The sequence below is a fragment of the Mya arenaria genome, chromosome 3 (genome assembly GCF_026914265.1).
Source record: "Mya arenaria isolate MELC-2E11 chromosome 3, ASM2691426v1".
Classification (NCBI taxonomy): Eukaryota; Metazoa; Mollusca; class Bivalvia; order Myida; family Myidae; genus Mya; species Mya arenaria.
The window spans coordinates 603,368-625,032 of NC_069124.1; the positions used below are offsets into that span (position 1 = coordinate 603,368).

General features: G+C 34.2%; 1 protein-coding gene and 1 pseudogene across 1 annotated transcript; both read right to left on the minus strand.

Moving 5' to 3' along the window:
• Window positions 1-6,786: 6,786 nt before the first annotated feature.
• LOC128228860 (uncharacterized) lies at window positions 6,787-9,813 on the minus strand (annotated as a pseudogene).
• Window positions 9,814-11,261: 1,448 nt separating this feature from the next.
• Window positions 11,262-20,379, minus strand: LOC128227875 (uncharacterized). Its single transcript, XM_052938786.1, has 16 exons — window positions 20,229-20,379; window positions 17,916-18,048; window positions 17,393-17,603; window positions 16,348-16,535; window positions 15,889-15,970; window positions 15,668-15,745; window positions 15,201-15,307; window positions 15,010-15,100; window positions 14,734-14,814; window positions 14,225-14,359; window positions 13,084-13,180; window positions 12,833-12,915; window positions 12,338-12,514; window positions 12,017-12,118; window positions 11,563-11,907; window positions 11,262-11,318 (listed from the first exon to the last, which is right to left on the minus strand). Exons 1-16 carry the CDS (start codon window positions 20,377-20,379, stop codon window positions 11,262-11,264), a joined length of 2,118 nt encoding a protein of 705 aa, XP_052794746.1.
• Window positions 20,380-21,665: the final 1,286 nt, after the last annotated feature.

The following is a 21,665-nucleotide window of genomic DNA, read 5'->3' on the forward strand; positions in this document are numbered from 1 at the left end:
CTTTAAAGTAATTACCAAAAATCAATAATAGAATTCAAAATTTATTTGTATCAAAAAGTAAATACTCCATATTTGTATCAAAAAGCAAATACTCCATCATGGGATCAAATGTAGATACACTTAGATGCTGACAGTTCGTGATAGCCGCTGGCTATTAGACCAATTAGCGTGACAGTTCATGACTATAGAATACATCCCTTCGTCTGTAATAAGATATTAGATATGCATACCTGTCACAAACTGGACGAGATCAGCAGTATATATGAACGCATGTTACTCATTTTAGTGAGATTAGGTTTTGGGCGTGGACTAGACATATGGCCCGTATGATACTTTATTATATACTGATTATTATACTTAGAAAGAACGTGGAACAATAAAGACTTAGAACACTTGAACAGTTGTTGGTTGGTTACTGAACGAACTATCACGAAAGTTAAGTGAGCGTTGGCGTTACGTGACAAATGTAAGAAGATACATTGTTAAAAAGAAACAGAAAATGTTAATTTGAATAAGAGAGGCTCTCGCGAGGGGGCGACTTGGGCGAAGTGGTCGCCTAAAATTCCCAGACTTCGCCCATTTGTATCATCAAAGCGACATTGACTTCGCCGAAAATTTTAGCACATTGTAAATCTGTCAATCAGCGAGTATTTGGCCAATGTCCCATTAGTCAAAACATCACAATAAGCCATTTATACAAATTGGTAATCTCCTAATCCGATAATTGGGCCATGCCATCCAATTACCAAAACATTGAAAGTTAACCAATCAGAATGTACATTCAGAAGACCCTGATCAGATGATATAAGTTCGTTAAAATGAGATAGAATTGGAGACATAATTATGAAATATCGTGTCAAGCATTAATTTAAGTTAAAAAGTAATTAATATATGTATTGAACAAACAATGCAAGACATTTAAACATTGTTGCTTTTGAAGCAGACGGCCATAGCCATCTCGGGCCATCGGCAAGTAGGCGCTAAGAAAATCAATAACATGATGTATCACCAAATATTTGATTGGTTTTAGTGAAAGTTCATGATGAAAAATGATTTGTAAACACAAAAAAATATTATTTTTTTGCTTTATGTAGAGTTTACTTACAGTAATTTTCTCCTGTCACAGTTACGATGTCAAAAAAAATCGGCGAGATCGCCATTTTGTCAGAACAATTTTCCGAGTTAATTTTTCAACTTCCCATTATGTATTGGTAAATTGTTCATCAAGGACACTGATTTAAATGTCATTTGGTTCTTAAATGTCAGCATATTTAAAATTATTTAGCCAGAGACAAGTAAATAACAGCACAGCTGAATGTGACATTCGTACCCTATCCCGAACGTACCAAAACAAGATTCGTCCCCCTACTTTATTGACAGTTCATTTATGAGGTCATTATGATTATTTCAAATCCTTAGATGTATTTTTTTGCTTCATTTTAGATGCTTTTTGGAGATTAACTATGTGACATTGACAAATACACTTTTGCTGAGCCAAAAATGATACATTATTTTATGAACATTTTATATAGTTATAGCAATCAATTTGAATGTGAATATAAACTGAGGTGTGTGGTATGGCATAGTTTTTGTATCAGGTGTTATAAAAAGTATCACTTCTCCCTAAAGTCTCCCCACTTCTCCCTAGATTGACTGAAGGGAGAAGTCACTTCTCCCAAAATTTTCAGCCTAGTGAGAGCCTCTTAGAGTGTCACTTCTTTTAAATTTGTAGCTGTTTACTTACCATGAATTTATCTTTAAATACAACTTGTACTTTTTATGTGTAGGGTACGAGTTGGACCATATTGAGAGATTGTTTTAAATAGCATATGCTAAAACATACTGTGACTGTTGTTGCTGCCTTTTAATTTTATGAAAAGTATTGCTTTATTATTTTTTTAAATTCCATATTCTTAAGCTCCTAATTCTTGTCAGGTAATTTTTAAATCAAATTAATTGTTAAAGTGACACTCTTATTCAAAATCAATGCATACATATGTATAACAAACATATATTTTGAGTGATAAACCTTTAACTACTTACTAAATAATGCATTGATGGAACATATTTATTACTGGTAGCAAGTTTGTAACCCTGTATTTAATAACAGAAAACGCAAAAATATTTAATGATTGATGAATGCTAAAAGATTTACTGTGATCTACTTTAATAGTCTCATAGGGTAGATACACCATGTTTTATGCACATTTCTTTCAAATCAAAATCGGTATCCTTCATGAGAACCATTGCTTTCAACATTCATTTATTCTTTTCGCAATATTAAAACAATAGTATTAGTAGTGGTAAACCTTTTTGGGAGTAAGAGTGCATCTTTAAAAAATGTGTTTAATGTGGATATATTATGATCTATGTGTCTTTGCACGTATGCACTTGCTAGTATTGCCTAAGAATTTGACCTCTGATATTTTATGTAGTAGTTAGATGATATGAAGTAAATTCTGTCAGAGTTAGTGGAACTAATGATCCATTCTTAATCATTGAAATGTACTAACAAGGCATCTCACAGTCTTATGTCTTTGTATGCCTTTGAGGTTATGTCTCCACAAATCTTTATCATGGCCTGACAGTCTGCTTTCTTTAATTTGTGTCTTTGTATTAAAAATATGTATTATTTTTAATACATATTTTATTTATAGTACTGCATTTATCTCCTATCGATTTTCATGTTTTATGTAACTTGAAACTTTCATTAAGTTGTAAAAACATTAAATCTGTGAGAGTGTAGCTTTAAGAGAAACATTAGTGATTTTAGCATCAAACTTGTTTTATATGTTCTTTTTAAGTTCTAGGTTATTCTGTAATCATTAACCATCATTGTGCCATAGATAGACCTGTGAAAAATTATTATAATGTACTATGTTATATTATTGAATAAAATACTGAACATGTTACGGTATGTTTGAATTTGGCTGATCATTGAGTAGTTGAGGGATTTTTATAGTCATATTTAGATTCCCACTGAACCTGAAAAGGTATACCATGAGGTTTTTTCATATCTACATTGTATATAACAGCGAGTGCTTTCCAATGCTTTAAAAGATATTTCCATGAAATAAAACAGATATCTGATCATCTCAAACAGTGCACATATAAAAGATAATTTTTCGAAAATTTTCCTGTTCTCGCATTATATTTAACTTTAGTATGTACAGGGCTGGGACACAATATCATCGGTGCAATTTCCTTAATAAAATCACTTTCATATAGAATGTACATTAAGTCATTTCATAGCCATCTTTTTGTGGATATAAGTAAAAGAAAAATGTTTATTTCAATATCATGTTGCATGATGTTTCACCTTGTGAAAGAAGTGAATTTTGAGAATATCATTTGAATATGATATTTCATTGTTTGAGAAAGTGACAATATCAAAAAATATTTCCATTTTTATGAAATTCAATCCCCTCAGTGACAATTAAACAGGGCAGTGATACCTATTAATTGGTGACACACTTTATTGAAAGAAGAAGAGAGGTAAGCACAGAGCTTAAACACAATGTCGATGACATAATTTCTGAAATGACACTACAGTTTCTGCATACGAATTGCTGCCTTTATCTATAAAAGTGATAAAATGGCATTCAACTTAAACCCCCGTTTCAATGTAAGAAAACAATATTGTACCTATGGCTACATGAATTTGGCAGTCGAACGTTTTTACTTATAGGTACAAATTTGACTGACAAATAACAATTTGCAAATCATAGACTAATAGAATATTTTATTTAAAAAATAAGGTAATGTAATGTAACTTTGTGAAAAGTTGTGTATACAGAACCTCATTTTATATTCTGTCGGCCAATTCATCATGCGAGTACGCTGAGGGTCGATCTAACGTGGAATTATACTTTGTATAATCTTTGCTTGACCGACCACAGCCTTTTCATTGAAATTTCCAGCAGAACAGAATAAAACAGATTTTCATGATCTTTTTTGACACCGAAAAATACAGAGAATTTCCGGTAAATGTGTATAACCCGGTTCCCGGTAGCAGTTGTTACTCCAAGAGAAAGTGGCATTCATGGTAAACTCATTGCACTTTTTTTCTGCAAAATCCATAACGGCGGATTTTCTAGCGTCCAAATGACCTTTCTGTCGGCATTGGATTATCATATCTATTAAGACCTGGCAGTTTGTCCAAATCCAGGTGTAAAATAGTGAACAATATTACAAAAAAGGGTTTTCATCAGCCGCAGTCAGCGTTGAAAGCCTATTTTACTCGTACAGACGGACGACCGCACTTCAATTAAGCAGACATGAACGTTTTTGTAACATGATGTTGTTTTTTCTCAGAGAAAATGCCAAATATTATAGCATTTAAGCCTATTTGGGCTTTCATCTTTTGTCCAATGTGTTCTTAACCGCTCTTGAATACGCACCGAGATGGTACATCGGCTTAAACCGTTTCTACTCTTTAGCTGGTGCCTAGGAAAAGCGGATAGCCCTCACTCAGTTGTTATTGCTGTAACCATTCCGATAGCATATGACTGATTAGCCTTAAACTTCTTTATGAGTTAAACGATACATTTCCAAAATGCCCATTCCCCCGTTTATTGGCCAGGTTTTAGAACCCGCTCTTGAACCTTTTCTGCACGATCCGGGTGTTCACGACTTTTAGCAATCTACCATTCGAAGCATCTTGTAAGACCATACTTTAGCACATTTAATTCGTGTGCTTATCCCTCAAATTGGCCATAAAAGGTAAAAACCGTTATCGGGACTTTGCCGTGTATGTCAATTATACCGACAAAAGACGTAAAAAAACCTTTTTCTCTCAATATTTTAAAGCGGCGGCACCTGAGATGACACGGATCAAGAGTGTGCGTCCGTCCACAAGTCTTGAGATCAAAATGGCCATATTTGAACAGTGCAAACCTTATAGGTGAACAAATTACCAACCAGCAGAATTTAGTTAGTACAAAATATACACTTGGATCAAAGTCTGATTTTTTTAACGTGGGATATTTAACATAAATATGGAAGTTGGTCAAGGTCACGAATGTTGTCATGGTCAAGTTATATTGACCTTCAAGCATGACCACAGCCATTACTTTATCTGATCGAGGGTCTAGTTTAATAAAAAAGGAGTTAGTCAAATATGCCAAATCTACCACAAAGCGGGAAGTTTACTCGGATCGAAGTGATTTGCGTGACTTTAAGGGTCAAGAAACCCTAGATCTACCTCCCTATGGTAAGTTTCAAAACAATCTCTCGAGGGAACAGACTGATCAAAACGGACATTGGATATCAATTTTCAGAATTTGTACCTTGCTAAAATCATATGTAGCTTGTGTCAATAACTTGTTGAATTAAGTTGATCCAGAATTAGGTATATTGTAAAATCACACTTTGCTTTCCTAGTTATTTCGTTTTTCGTACTAGCTTTGCATTCATGTGTGTAATTATACCTAGGAATAGAGGGCTGCTCTAAATCTAAATATTTCTTACCAATGCTTAATTTTGTTATCTTTCGAGAACACTTGATATTTTATTCTGTTTGTCTACTTGTGTACATAATATGCATGTTTGGTTTACTCGTATTGTTTGAAAATTATTGTGTTAAATGTAATTCATAATATGTGTCATTATTAGTATATATATCAATGTTTTGCTCTTCATTTCATGGAGGAATAAAAAGTATCTATCAGGCTTACCTTTTACCTTTTTGTGTATTAGCTTTTGACTTTGGCCAATGAGGCATTTATTACATTTTGTTCCATAAACGACTGAAAGTTTGTAATAATTAGCATTTCATTTACTTGCTCCAGTTTCTTTGCACGACTCCATATTCTACTATTGTGCTTTGCTGGCAATGTTAACAGACATTGCGATAATAAACAATGGTACATTCTAATTCTTAGGAAAGAATTCCGTCTGAAAGTCTCCAAACAGCAAATCTCATACATCACAAACATTACAGAAGGTTCCATACACATGTTCGTGTGAAATTCATTAATTATGAGGGAAAATCAGAGACGTTCACTCAACAATGCTACAACGAACAACTAGACCCGTAATAAAATTTTATTATAAGATCATAAAACATGACTTCAAGCATTTGATTTATAACAATAATAACAAAACAGGAATTAAATGGTTTTTTTTTTATAAAATGAGTCCAAATAAAACAGTGTAATATATGTACTGTAAACATGTGTTCTCAGTAGTTACATGAGATGTTGTGAAACAGCACGTGAATGTGTACTTATAAGTGTGTGTACAGCTTCCATTCAGTTTACTGCCGTCTTTTACTGCAATTATTTTAAAATCGTATATTATTCATACCTAGCTTTCATTATGTGCAAGGGGTACCCAGCATGTACACATACAAGTGGTATTTAACAATATCTTCAATTACTTATGCAATATAGATTGTTATATCATACTTAAGAAACAATTTAAGTTAACATTCCACATTGATAAAATGTGTATAAGCGAATGTATGACCTTAATTATTTGTACAGAATTGGGCAATTTCAGTTTCTTCTTCTAACATTTTTAGCTAAATCTTTCAAGTGACTCTTATTCAAAATCAAAATATACACATGTATGAAACATACATTTCGACTGATAAACCTTTAACTACTTACTAAATAATGCATTTATGGAAAATATTGATTCCTGATAACAATATTGTAACTGTGTATTTAATTCCTAAAATTAAAAATATTAAATGATTGGTGAGTGCTAAAAGATTGATTATGATCTTTATGTTTCCTGCAACCTTCCTTCAAATTCAACTCTGTATCCTTCATAAGAATCTTATTTTTTATATAAAAAACAATTATATAAACTGTGGAATATCTAATTTGGGAGTAAAAGTGCATCTTTAAGCATAACAGAGATTGGATTCCTATTGTAATACTTTAATCAGAAATCATTCCTTACATTATCAAAATCTAGATATTGCAACAAATAATGGAATTCACCAGTTGAACATTTACAGTGTAAACATAGTCTCTGCCTTATCTTTTAAAATCCAGAAATGTTTCTTTTGCTGTTCTACAATTAAATAACAAAACTTGATATAAAGGGTTATACGATAATTGTAAGACATTTATCAACACTTAATTGATTATTATACTACATATAATACAATACATACTGTTCACTACAGGCACTAAGAAGACTGATCAATCAAAATTATATTGTTTGACACCAACAGATTTATGAAAAGAATGTCTTTAGATCGATCCTTCTGGTTCCCTTTTGTTTATCCACATAAAGGATGAAGCACTGAGCTACAATTCCCTCCAAGCCTTCAGATTAAGTAGTTGCACATGCCGACACAAGTAGATTGGATGAAGACGCTGTGGAAAATCTGCCTCAAACCTGAAAGAGGGATATGAATTTCTATAACAAACATATTAATTCATAGCTTTATAAACAATCAACATTTTTCTTTATGTAATTATATATATATATATATATATATATATATATATATATATATATATATATATATATATTATATAAGATATTTATGCATTGAACTTTTAGTTTACAACCATGTAAATAATTATTAACATACATTAAAATCAAAGACGTGATGTATTTCTGGTGGAACTTCTGGTGGAACTTGTTGACCTTTCTCAACAGCAAAGCTGGAAGCCAAAGTTGGAGTCTGTTCGCCCAAACTGAAACATACTAACAAACACAGCAGAAACCGAAAACAATTGCAGATGCAGTGATAATTACTAGTCAAAAGTATACGCAAATGAGAAAGTCAAACAAATATATATAAGAAGTGAATGAAATATAAATTAAACATAGTTCATTTGATCATTTTATGATGCACAGCTCTCTGAAAATCAAAGTTGTTATACATTTCATAAAAGCCCAGCTAGTGCAGTGCTGATTTTCCTCTTGTAAGCAACTCTTTTTCTCCTGTTCCACTCATGAATAAAGAACTAAAGATAGAAACAGAAATGAGATTGTGTCATTTGTCTTGCTGATTTCTTCAGAATCTGGATGAAGCTGTTGAACTGTTCGCAGATTTCTGAGTTCACACTTTCAAATCCTTGAAGTCGAGAGCTTCTAAAAGAAGTAGAGCATTTGTGTGAATAACCATGAAAAATATCGTGAAAAAATCTAACATTCTTGTAGTACCCACTCTCTCTGTTGAGGCAATATTCCTGTAAGTTACAGGCAAAGTCATAAAACACTGCTTGTGGAGGTTTGGCTAGATGAGAGTATAATGAAGCTGATGGATCTTTTCTGCCTTCAGCCACTGTCATGTGGAATCCATAGCAATGACCGTGATCTGGACAAAACCAAAGAAACAAGTTAGATGTGCCGGGTGCTGATTGTTGTATTTTTGAGTAAATCTTTCTGCATCGCTCAAAGTCCATAGCTTCATCATCATGGTCATTGTTTCTGCCTGCTCGATCCTCATCTATCTGAAATTTGCGTACATTCCTCAGTTTAACACCATGTTCATTGAAGTAATAAGCCCGGCCCAGCTTCTCAGGGTTGTATGTTCCGAATTGAAAAGTAGCATCCTCTGGGGCATAAACTGGTAAGTTTAGAGACTCATTAGTAAGATGAACTAGAAAAAGTTTAATGTCATCAGGTAGAATGTTGTTATTGTTCAACATCGATTCTGCAATCAAGTCCCGTATTTCTGGAGAAAATGATCTCATCTCATACATCTGTCTGTTAAACTCAAAATCTGAAAGATTTTCATTAGTTAGAAATTACTGCAAGAAAAGTGCATATTCTGGTGACAAAATGCTTGTCACAGATGCTGTTGTAGCCAACATCTTAAGGACAGATGCATAAGCTACTCTTTCAAATTCTGACATCCCTCGAGTAAATCGCTGGAATGATTGATGAGCCTCCTCAGGTAGAGCCTGCATAAGTAAATTAATTCTATCATTATTTTCTGGAATATCTAACGGTTCAAATTCTGCAACTGTAGTTCGGGCTATATTATCCAATGCTTCACGATAAGCGATCATCTGTCTCTTTTCAACTCCAGGCTTATTCTTCAGGTAACATCTGTCCATCCGTCGATGCAATGTTTGCTGTGTCTGTAAAGAACTATCAGGTGTACTTATTTCTGTGAAATTTGAATGACGGAAACCTACGCCTACTCTGGTTCCATCACAGCACAGTCTATTAGGCTCATACCTACAAATGTCACATGGTTGTCTGAAATCAATGTTCATATTAGCTGCCCAACTAAACCACCATTTTAAAAAAACTGTTGCATCCATAAACTTGGCCTTTGGGTCACGAGTTCTGTAGAGTTCATCCTTCATCTGACAGTATGCTGAAAAAGTGCAACCAGTTTTCATTACTGATGATGTAAACTCCCATCCTATTTCGTCACCTGCAGCTGTTTTACTACTAAAAACATGAATTGATTCACTCTGGCCTTCATTCCATGCAAGTTCACAGCGACTGTCGTCTATCGGGTTGTAACAGACTCTTTTGTAAACATCACACTGCACAGGTGCAAACTGTGTGTAAACTGTAAGAACTCGACCTAAAGGAATCAATTTCCCGTTTTCAGAGTAATCTGGATCATCATCTCGCTTCAACCATCCAGATCCACAGCAGCATGTATTGTCTGGCATATCTGGATAGAAATTGGGACCCTTCAATGAACCATCAGCCTGCCTACTTAAGGTCAAATCATTCCATCCGTCACGTTTGATGATGTTACGCCTCAACATATCACTCTCTCTAGCTGCTGCTGGATGGCTGCTCTCACACTTATACTTCCATAGACCTGTTTCAGGATCAAAATTGTCATTAGTATCAACAGGATCACCATCACCAGCATCATCATTTTTTTCATCATTTAGTAGTTGGTCATCTAAAAAAGTTTCATTAGTGGCATTTCTTTCATGCAAATCAATCCAGGATTCTGGATTATGTTTCAGCACAAATAAATGTCTGCAAAGATTTGAAGAATTCAAGTTATTTAAATATCGTTTGTGTCCCTTCTTTGATTGACACTCACCATTGTGACAGGTCACAGTATAATTTGCTTTGGCCTTGTTGTGACTCAGTGATAAAAAAACAGGTTTAGTCTCTCCTTCTGCCAAAACTGAAAATTTCCGTGTACCATTAAAGTCACTTAATTCAATCAAATCCTTGCCAGCACACTGCTTTCCCTCCTGAACAAATTTACGGGTTTTGGTTTCTGTAGCCCTTTCATCTATCTGTAGATTTGGAAGAACAATACACTTAAGGAATGTACAGTGCATGCAGCTATTCCTGTTTGAATAATTTAGAGTTTGGCTATGAGCTATATCAAATAAAGTTCTATATATACTGCAGGTACAATGGAAGTAGTCTCCAGATTCTTGCTTTAGCCAAGTGGTATAAACATACACTTCTTTTCTTAAAGAACCAGAATCATTATAATCATTCATACAACATATCATGGTGTCTTCCTCAGCTACCTGAATATATATCTTTCCATCCTCTATTAAATCAATAGAAAATTGTTCATACATAGATTTTTTTGATTCCTGCATAACACTCAATGGCTCCACATCTTTTGTCACCTTCACAGAGGCTGTGCTTTTCCTCTTCTTAGATGGCCTCTCTAGTGCAGGAATTTCTTAAACCTCACATTGAACCGCATTTAAATCTGGGTAATATGTTCTATACTTAGTGAAAATTGTATTAATTTCATTCTGCAGAAAGAGACTGAAAGTAAGATATCTAAGTGATGTTCTGAGTCGAGTTTTTTTCTTGTTTATGAAGTTGGATGCAAATTTTGGATCACCTTTAAATAGTTCGGTTTTTCTTTTGACGTCACCTGGTAAACAATTTAATGCCTTTGACTGACTTAAAAGGGTTTCTTCTCCTTCATATTGCTGCTGAAATATTTCCCTCGAGTTTCGAGGAACCTGTTCCAATTTTGAGTGCCTAAAATCTAAAAGCAAAGCTTGAAGACGGTCTTCCTTTCCTGCAGTACAAGCATCCATAAACTTGGCAGTTGAGGTTGAAGAAAAGGGCAAAATTGATACTGCAAAGGATAAACAATTAATATTATCAGTGTCCTTCATTTGTCTTGTATCAGCAATACCTGGTATGAATTTTTGCTTAAAGAATCATTAAGTCTGCTGCTGGGCTTATATGTATTCGGCTTTTCCTTTTATCTTTTATATGATCAGATTCCATGTTCTGTATATCTTCCACTGTTAATGTATTATGCAAAAACATATTATTGTCAGTGTAATGAAATGTATCTTTGATTTCTTGCAAATATTTCTGTTCCATTAGGCCAGCATACACTCCAGACTCAACATAGCGGATGTACAGATATTCAGCATTGTCTACAATGATTTTAAATACATGACAAACAAAAACACCTTTGGTGCAGGTTTTGGCTGATGCTAATAGAGCAGTGTCATATTCTAACTTAAGAAAACTTAGTTTTTTGCAATCAACAATTCCTTCTTCTAAAATCAAATTCAGAAATAAGTTCTGCATAGTTATGGCATGAGAACAGAATTGTAAATTTGTCAGCAAGATACTTGACCATTCATTTGGAAATGTACAGGAAGCTTTTCTTTTTACAGGCTTAGTTCCAGAATGAGAATTTGAACTTAATTCAGGACGTGAAGTTTGGACAAAGTGGAATTGATATTTTCCACCATGGAACTGCCTGTGCTTGCGGACTTTTGGATCTGGACTTAAAAGTGAATCAGTGTCATTTTCCTCAAATTTACCATTATAATCTGACCAGTCTTCACCTAACAAAAGTCTTTTTTCAATAAATTTTTTCTCAATATTTAAGAAATTTTTAGTATAATGATTACTTTCAAAATCCAGTGTACACAGGTGGTCGCTCATTGTGTAGGATTTGTTTGTCGGCATGTCCAGGTAGTCCTCATCAAACAGTAACAACTTCAGCTTGCTTCTCTGTAAAAGACATTGAATATTTCTCATATTTGTGAGTGAAATATTGCTGAAAAAGACTCCTTTATTTCCACATTGAGTTCAAATATGGAAACTATTGAAAAGGTCTTACCAGGTGTTTTGGACAGAAGCGTAAATCAGTGGTTTCTGGGTCGATTCTTTTTTCTGGGAGATATTCCAGCCAATCATCTAGGGAAGGAAAGGTGATTCTGTCCTAAATAAAAAATCATTTGGGAAATAAAATTGACAGAAAGATGTTTAACAGTGTCATACATGAACACAAGGGAATGCCACAGCTAATTTATTATTGCTCAGTAGGTTAAGGAGATCATCATGGCTATTGATAAACCCTGTCATTACATTTTTAATTTTCTATTTAGTGTTATAAACATGCAAAAAAGTTAAACATTACAATATCTTTTTTGCACCATACATCAAAGAAGTGGTCGTGTATAATGTGTAACTCCAGGTCTTCGTAGCTCGTTCGCTGAAATCCATTGCATTGCGCCCATTTGCATTGCTCTTCTCGTCCATGTTGTCGCAGGTGTTGTCCCATTCTGGTTGTTGTTAGCCCGATGAATCCACAATTATTCCATTCACAGTGATAGGTCTTGGGGACAAAAACAGAAGAAATTTCTTTATATGTTAAATAAATCATTTAATCTTTTTCTGAATTATTACCTTCATTCAGACCATAGAAAATGCAAAATTTTTATTACAAATTTATCTGTTATATTGCATGTTTCTTAATATTAGTCATTAAAGCAAGACCACTGTTTAAACTGTTTTATTTTTTTAAATGTCATAAACAAACTTTAGGATAACATGCAGAAGATGAAGGTTGGCACTTAACTTAATAATAGTAACTTTATATTTCATAAATTTTGATCTCTTCATTATTTTCTTGTTAACATATTTTATAACTCACAGGTCCAGGATTTTGCTCAACATCATTTGATAAAAGTAATTTTAATTTGGAGAAATCGGCGTGATCTGCGATATCCAATTCATCTGTAAGAAAATCACAAATTTCTGAATTCATGTACACTTGAGCCTTAATAACTTTTATTTTTACACAGATATTAAGTTGATAAGTAAGTGTTGACAAAAAGAAGCATGAATAACATGAAAAAATTGTATAAACAATGTTTGATTTAGTACCCAAGAAAGAAATTAAACCTTGATGGGGAGGTGAAGTTTTTTCTACAGGGTTCAGGCTGGATGTTGAAATGGTGCTCTTCGAGTTTGGCTGACTTCTGCTGCTCTTCGTTGATTTCTTGTTCGTAAATTGTAATAAAATAATTTCATGAAACATTAATATCCCTTTTTATTATTTAAACATTAAAATTACCCTAATGGGAAGTTCATTATATATAGATGATGCTTGTTTTGTTTTTCAATGTAATATTGTAATTTATTTCACTGAACAAGCAAGATAAATGTCATTTCAGAAAGGATATCATAAATTTATACTTTGAGTTCCTGGACCCTGTTTGCACTAAAGTATGGTTTTGACATTAAAACTGACTAAAATTTCAGAACAGTGTAAATAACCATTTTGTTTTACTGATAAATTTCTTTTATTAGACAGAAAGCACATAATGAATATTACATATAAATCTGTCATTTTTGGCATTAATTCAATTAAATTTGATTAACATTACAATGAATTGACAATTATTGACAAGCAAGAATCATTGATTATCTAATGAGCATTAAGATTCAGTAAATAAACAAAACTAATGCATATATACAATTATAAACATATCTTTCACTGGGGATGGGGGGAATGTCACAGAGAAAGTAGACAATCCAATGTATCTTACGCCAATATAAATTTATTGCCACATTTTCATCAAATTCTTGTTTTAAATAGTGGTTTGGGTTGTGTGTTTTTTATAAATGACTGTATCACATTTGGATATGTGTTCATGCTCTGTCTTATTGCATAACACAATGTAACAATCCTCCCTTTTTACATGTAAATGTTTACATCAACACCAGCTGGTATCAATTTAAGCTGTTTCCAATACCTGACAAATATGCAAGACGGTTAGACCCGTGTTGAGCATTTTTATATCAGTCAATAAATTTAAGGGGCCAGGGGGAAATTTCCAAAAAGGGGGTGGGGGATCAAAATATACCAATTTAATCATAGCCACCTTATTAAAACTTACAAAGTAGTCATGTAAGAAATGAAGATGCCAAGGACTATGAAAAATTTATTATACAATGTATAATTATAAACTAAGAGGTAAAACTCATTCACTGATATAAAAAAAACTTGTTTACCGTACTACTCAGTAAATATCTAACATACCCGATGACAGAAAGAATTGTCAGTGTTCTTCTTGTATTTGGTCCCTCCAGGTACATGGCGTCGACAGAAATGGTCCAGTAGGAAATCTTCTCTAGAACACTTCACTGGGCATAGGGGGCAGTCAAACCATGTCTGCTACAGTTAACGGACACAATGCATTCAATATTTCTTGCTTTAAGTTATAAAATGAGGTTTTTACAATTCACTTCGACACTTTTCGTAATATTGCACATTAAAACATTTCAACAGAAAGCATCAAAGCAATACACCAAACATTCTTAGAAATAAATAGAAAAAAAAATATGATAATAATAATAATGCAAACACAAGGGCTATAACTCTGGTTTTACTAAATGAAGCTGGGAATGAAATCCTCATAGATTAACAAAGGCATTGGTTTTGCATTTGCCTACCCTTTTCTTATTAAATTATTGGAAAACTGAATTGTATTTAATTTAAATGATGCTGCAATTTGTTACAAATTGCAATTTCATGTAGCATGTTCTTACCTTGTTTATCTTCTTAACTCCAGTCATTGTAGAGCAGACAGGTAGGCGCTTCTTTGTGGTAATGGCGTCTTCTTTCGGGCACTAAATATGCAAGATATCAAAGCATTTATTATCCATAACCACCATCAAAAGTGTTTCTTCTCTCTATTTCAAGAACACATCACAACACTAGGACATTGTTATGGCTCAGAAAATGATTAGGATTAACTTTGATAGTTATGTTGATTTTAATCTTTTTTGAAGAAACTACATCACTACAGGAATATTGTAACTTACCATCCAGATGCTATGTACATTGTCTGCCTTCACCTTTACCGTTACATCAGATGTCAACGGAATTTCAACGTGATCTTTATACTGCTCAGATCTACAAATATACATGTGGAAACATAATTGTAACATCAATTAATTGATTTGACAAGTAAATTAAACAGAAGCTTTAACATCAGCAAATATATTTCATTTACCTTTGAACTTTCAGCTGTCTGTGTTGCGTAAATTTTCTTCGCCTTGCCCTTCCATGTTTGTTTGATCTGTGGTTACATGGTCTGGCTGATCTAGCACATTCATCAACCTAAATATTAATGACAAAAAACGTTGGCTACCTTCTGGGTATAAGTCAATCAGGATATATAAAAATATAGCAAAATATGGAAATGTTTCAGGTTGTTTAACCCTTGTCCCTACCAAAGGTAGACAAGAAACAGACATGCTTTAAATGTTTTCATCAATGAATGTATTTAAGTTTAGTTATGTAAATGCTCATTAAATTTTATTAAAATTGTTGCATTGCCCATCTGAAACAGCTTAACAGGCTTTCAAAAAGAACACCAGCACAGGAATCTCAGATTGACATAAGTTTTTTTGCACTATTACCTATATTTATTAAATAATTATGTTATAATATATATTTTAAGTACAAAACAAACATAACAGAGACATTCAATACATTGCGCCTTGGTAACTTCACATTATGCTGCACTGAGGTAACATCTGGAACTTCAGCTGCTGGCTGTAAGAATAAAACAAATGTTCCTTTTGCGGTCATAATATGAAGTTCAGTTCATCTGTTTTATCAGAGAATTCAATGCTTTTGATAAATTATAACAATTGATCTAGCAAATGCCATCCATTTAGAGCAAGTGTTGTATTTACCAAACGGACTATTTCCGAGTACAGAGGCTGCTTGCTGGCCTGGACATTCTGGTCACTGACTGGTTCAACAGCAGCTGCCAGGCTTTGAAAATAGTCAGAGCTAAAAATAAGGCACCAGGAAAATATTGTTTTTAATATCTCAGACGTAGGGAGTTAGGAACACCATATGAACTATAATTAAATGGACATCCTTCTTTTAACTGACTAACATATTACAAACCGAACAAGAGTCATACTTAACCTTGCATCATACAACAAGCAATTAAGTGAGACAGTATCGAACAATGCCAACATTTAATATAATTCTTATCATTGTAAAATATTTCATGTTAATTCATCAACACGACATGTTCATCTTATACCCTTAAACAACACTGAGGTAATGACAATATTCAGATATTTTACACAGGCAAAAAACTAATTAACTCAGCTGAATTGAAATATATTTGAAACAAATACCACTGGTCAAAGCTTGATGCATCAATCTCTGCTGAATGTGGTTGGCGTATGTCTTCATTCCAATGTACATCCTGCTGATAGGCTATTTCACTCCAGGAATACACATCCTCCTCAATCACCTGACTACAATGTCTACCACCAACACGACTCAGATGAAGTCCATCACGACCCAACACATCAGCACATTCCTTAATTGTATATAAAAACAGAATGCATGGTTTAACAAACTTTTCAATCATTGGAATATTAAGTCTTCATCTTTGCTATCTTCAATATACTATCTTGTTAACCGAGATACAGAAACAAAAATAATGATATTGCTCATATACTGTTTTTGAAAAAGTTGGTGAATATTATATAAATATTGCATGCCTTCCAGTGTGACAGTACATATTGTTAACATGAGGGAAATACTGTTACCCGAGGAGAAGCCGAGGGTAACAGTATTTACCCGAATGTTGACAATATGTACTGTCACACTGGAAGCCAAGCAATATTTATTTTATTATACCGAACACAGTTACATTTATATACATGATATATAAGATTTTTACCATAACACAACTTTCAAGTTTAATCAATTTATTCTGTAATTATTGTTTGTTTACTTTAGCTGTCATTTTGTTGCAAATGTTGTTTAGAAATAAGGCAAACACCGGTTGTAACCAGATTCACAATACATTTTAATAAGAGCTTACCACCTCAGACTTGGGAAACCAAAAAATGCCTATTTTAATACGTGCGTGCTATGTGACAGTATCATGTCAACCGGTCAAAACGATACTGTCAGTGTGTGACAGTACGAAATTGCCCATGATGGGAATATGAGAAATTAACATGGGCAGGTCACGTGACTTATAATAATGATATATGTATACCAATGAAATAAACAATATCATTATGACAACCCATATCCACAAAGGCATAAAAATGCATTACAGTTACATATTTCTACCTGTCTATATAAATAAGGACCATCTTAAATTTGCCAAATATCTACAACTTTTATTTCTGTATTGCATAAACTTATTTTGTTGATTTATACCTGAGCTCCATATCCAAGGAATCTGATGTATGGGATGGCCTCTGAAATGTCCATTAGCATGGTGTTAGCATTCTGGATCCATCTGTTGAAGACTCTCGCTAATGTTGAAGATACTCGTCTGTCATTCTTTTTTCGTGGCAGAATAGAACATAAAACAATCTCAGTTTCCGGACTCGTCTCGTGGATACTATCACATACCTCAGTGACTCTCCTTTGAAATAAACATACATTATTAGACTATTAATAAAGCCAAGGCAAACAAGTAGTGACTTCTTCAAATAAAGCATTATAAAGTCGTAATAACATGTCATAACTTTCTTGAATCAGGCATATTTCATAACATTAAAACTTGAGGAAAAGGAGATTAAATAAAATTTCATAAATTGTTTTGTTACTTAGTAGACAAAATGTGTGTCATAGAAATAGAGTGCGCCAAAGGGAGTTTTTAAAAACTGGTACCTTGACGAAGCTTATTGAAAAGACTGCTTCTTACGTAATAGAATCAAACATATTTAATGTGTACCTATAAAACACATCCTCTCTGGCTTGAACATCATTGGAGCCAAGATGAATATAGACACATGGGTAAAACTCCTTCTTCAATGAAAGCTGCAGAACTGCCACAAATCCCTTCTTGTCATTCACAAACTTGGCTCCTACAATTGAGGTAAACTGAACAATGGTAGCTTTTGTTTTTATGTTTTCTTTAACCACGACCCCCCCCCCCCCCTTTGGGTCCAGAATACCGGTGACTTTGACTCTCGGTCCAGCAAATCCCGGGTTTAACCCCAGCCCTGTGGGGACAAACTGCTAACCCTAACCCCGGTAAGGACCATTTCTTGGGGGGGGGGCCTGGTTACAATTGACTGATGCATTAATAATATTATTTTGGTATTGGATGGTTCAAATCAATCAAGAAACATTTGATTCAATAATTAATATGGAATGGAATATGCAGTACCATATCTTGTGATATGATTGGCGCATGGAATTTAATTGGTATTAAATAAAAAACATTTTTCCTTTTCTTTTCACATAATACACTGTTTAAAAAGTGGTCGTGTGGAGTTCTTGTTTGTCCATATACATAAAAAAATTATTCAGTTTAGCTTGACTGATATGTGGGATGTTTAAACAGGAAAAGTGAAAAGAAAGAAGGTCTTTGACTAGAAACTTAAGAAAAACATTTTGTATACACCAATCACTTTAACAAGTACTTTGAGCTAACAGGGACCTTTAGATGAAATGGCTGAGAAACAAGGCAATATATGACATTTTTACTTCTAGCAATATATTGGCCTACATGTATCTGTACCTTGTGTGGGTAAGAACCACCAGCCCAGCTCAATAGGTTAGAGAACTGTGCTAATGTTCCTGCCGCCATGGGTTTGAGTCAAAAAGAAGGCTATTATTCAAACAAACAATATTTCCTCCAAATTGTTTTCCTTACTTGTGTCAATAAAAGGTAAAAATGCCAGAATCAGCTTATAGGTTAATTGGGGCCAAGGAGTGTAAAATGTGTGAGCAAGAACAAGCTACAAAATAAATGGCGGAGTGGAATAAACAGTGTGTGGGTAATAGTAAATAGACATGTTATCACTTCTTTATGCAAACATTATGCTGTGAACAAGTTTGTCATGTCAAGATTTTTTTTTATAAAATTCACTGCAATTTGTATAAATCAACATAATTTGCAAATATGAAATTGGACAAAAAATAAGAATATTTTGGGAAAAATAAAATTTATGGTCCAGTGAAACAGCCTTGAGAAGCCTTTGCACAAAATTAATCACTGGAATGCCATGCTAGTGCAATCATGGGTTCAAGCCACACACAGGATGCACTCTTTCTCGCAGGACTACTTATATACTGATATATCAAAAGTAAAATGCAAGAATCTCTGGATCAGCCTAAAAGGTTATTGGTGGAAGGCATGAAGCGTGTGTATATGCGTGTGTGTGTGCATGTGTAAAAACCAGCTGCCCAGCTAGCCAATTGGTTAGAGGGCTGTGCTATTGTTCTGGTATTCATGTGTCCAGCCACCACACTGGGTACTTTCACTACCTCCACGGATGTCTTTATTGGTGTCAGAAAAGAAAGAACCGAGTGCCAGAATCACCCTTAAATGTAAATATGGGGAAAATTAGAGAGTGTTTGGATACGAAATCCTACATGTCCGGAAAGCTCAGTTGGTTCGAGCAGTTCTGGGTTGAAAGCCAACACTGCATGGACCCACTTTTCCTCACAGAATACCCTTGAGATAATAGTGCTACGCTAATTCACCAGTCAATATTGTAACCATGGCCCCCAGGGTCAGGGGAATAGCCGGGACTTTGACTTTCGGTCCAGCCAACCCCGGGTAAAATCCCTGCCCTGCGGGAACAAACTGATGGTTTAACCCTGGCCAAATGCCCCCGCACCTCAGAGACTCTACATAAAGCCCAATCTTGGCTTAATTTGGCGCTATGACAAAAACACCGCAGTCACCCGGCCCTGCGGGGCCACCTGGAAAGTAGAAACATGGCCCTTTTCACCGGCTATCCCTGGTATTCCCCCGGACCTGGGGGGGGGAGGGGTTAAAATTTACTGGTGCATAACATAGTGTTTACAGTAATAACCATCAAATATATCAGGGCAAATTGGATACTATAAGGAATAAGGTCTTCGGGTTGATGAAATATGTCGTCTGCAAAACTGAAGGAGACTATAAGTTGTATATTGTGGCAGATTATTTGGGTCATAATACATTCACTAACATCTTTATGCAATATTGAAGCAAAATAGTTCGCCATAATCATTTAAATAACATCCATTTGCCTTTTAAAAATGTGTGTACCTGATACTGGGAGGCATCGAATAGTGGACCAATTTGGAATCGCTGCTTGGATACGATGTACGTTGGAATCACCTGCCACAAGCGCACAACCAAGACATCCACTTGAATCTGCAATGGAAGAAAACACACGCTCCTCGACCTGGATGTGCATCTCGACAGAACAGAAAATATAGACAAATACTGCTGTTTTTTTTTAAATAAAGTCGCGAAATCAAATGACGATTCACAATACAAGCGAAAACGCGATAAATAATTCTAGGAACTTAATTCAGTCACAATTATATTCAAAAAAAAGGCGCGAGTAGTATTTTGATTTAAAGTTTGGTCAGCGATGATATCTAAGCAAGCTTAAATCTCAGTTTCAATCTCAAGAAATTCGAATCGAATCTCTCTCGTGAGCTTTCCGTGACAGAAAGCATCAGTTTCCGGGTCATTTCTCCAGAAGTGTGCGTAGATCGTAACCTTTGCAATACGTCATGTGCTATTTTAAGCATTTTCCATATAAGGTAATCCTCTACTTCCGATACCGAAAAACTTACAACAGGCCTCTCTTAGACACAGTCCCTATTTTAAACCTTTAAAGAATTGCAAAACATAATTAAGTATTCATCGTCTTGACAAACACCATCCCCAAAATTATCATCATCACCGGCCAGGCTGGAATCTTCTGTTATTTCAACAAATGAAGTGCATCTGATTACATCAGAATTATGTTGAAAATAACAATATTGCTTAACTGTGAATGGTATGTTTTTAAACGATAAATTGTTTATTCAGTAAGAAAAAAGGGATATCTAGATCTAACAAATGCATTGTTATTTCTGAAAATCTTCAAAAATACACTACATACATGGTTGTACATGTACAATGATGGTTACACAAATCTATATAAATAGGAAATATTTTCAACATTCTGATGTATGAAAAGTTTTTGTTGCTGTTATTATCTAGAAATTACAGCCCAAGTTCATCCCCTGCATTCTTTTACTCATAGGGCAAGTAAAAACACAGAACTGTTTCTCAAACTATTTCCAGAAAAGTAGGGGTTAACATAGAAAAAGAAGGAGCCTTAAAATAGAAGATAAAAAGTTACTTTAATGAACCACTTGAAAGCTTAAATAATGTTTGGTTGGTTTAAATTTCTGCAAATGCTTTGTGGGATACAAAGGCATGGTTCCTAAAAATTTTTACACACAAATGATGGGAATTGTTATGGTAATTAGGCGAAGGCTTACCAAACACAGTTAAAGTGCATCTTAACCTTTATTATGTAATTTCATTGTAATGTCTGGGATATAATGCCCGAAATAAGTTATTATTGGACAAAGGCTTCTAAAGTTATTCTGCAGACAAGATCAATTAAAGGTTATTTCTTAAATTCAAAGGCAGAAGCTGTTTAGTGAAAAATTGTGAAATAGCTGGTTATCAAACTTATCC

Coding starts and splice junctions, on each gene's coding strand:
- LOC128227875 (XM_052938786.1), bottom strand. CDS start 20,379: ATGCACATCCAGGTCGAGGAGCGTGTGTTTTCTTCCATTGCAGATTCA. Junction 16,536..17,392: donor TCCTTGGATATGGAGCTCAG/GTATAAATCAAC, acceptor TATACAATTAAG/GAATGTGCTGATGTGTTGGG. Junction 11,908..12,016: donor GCTTCTGTCCAAAACACCTG/GTAAGACCTTTT, acceptor TGTCTTTTACAG/AGAAGCAAGCTGAAGTTGTT.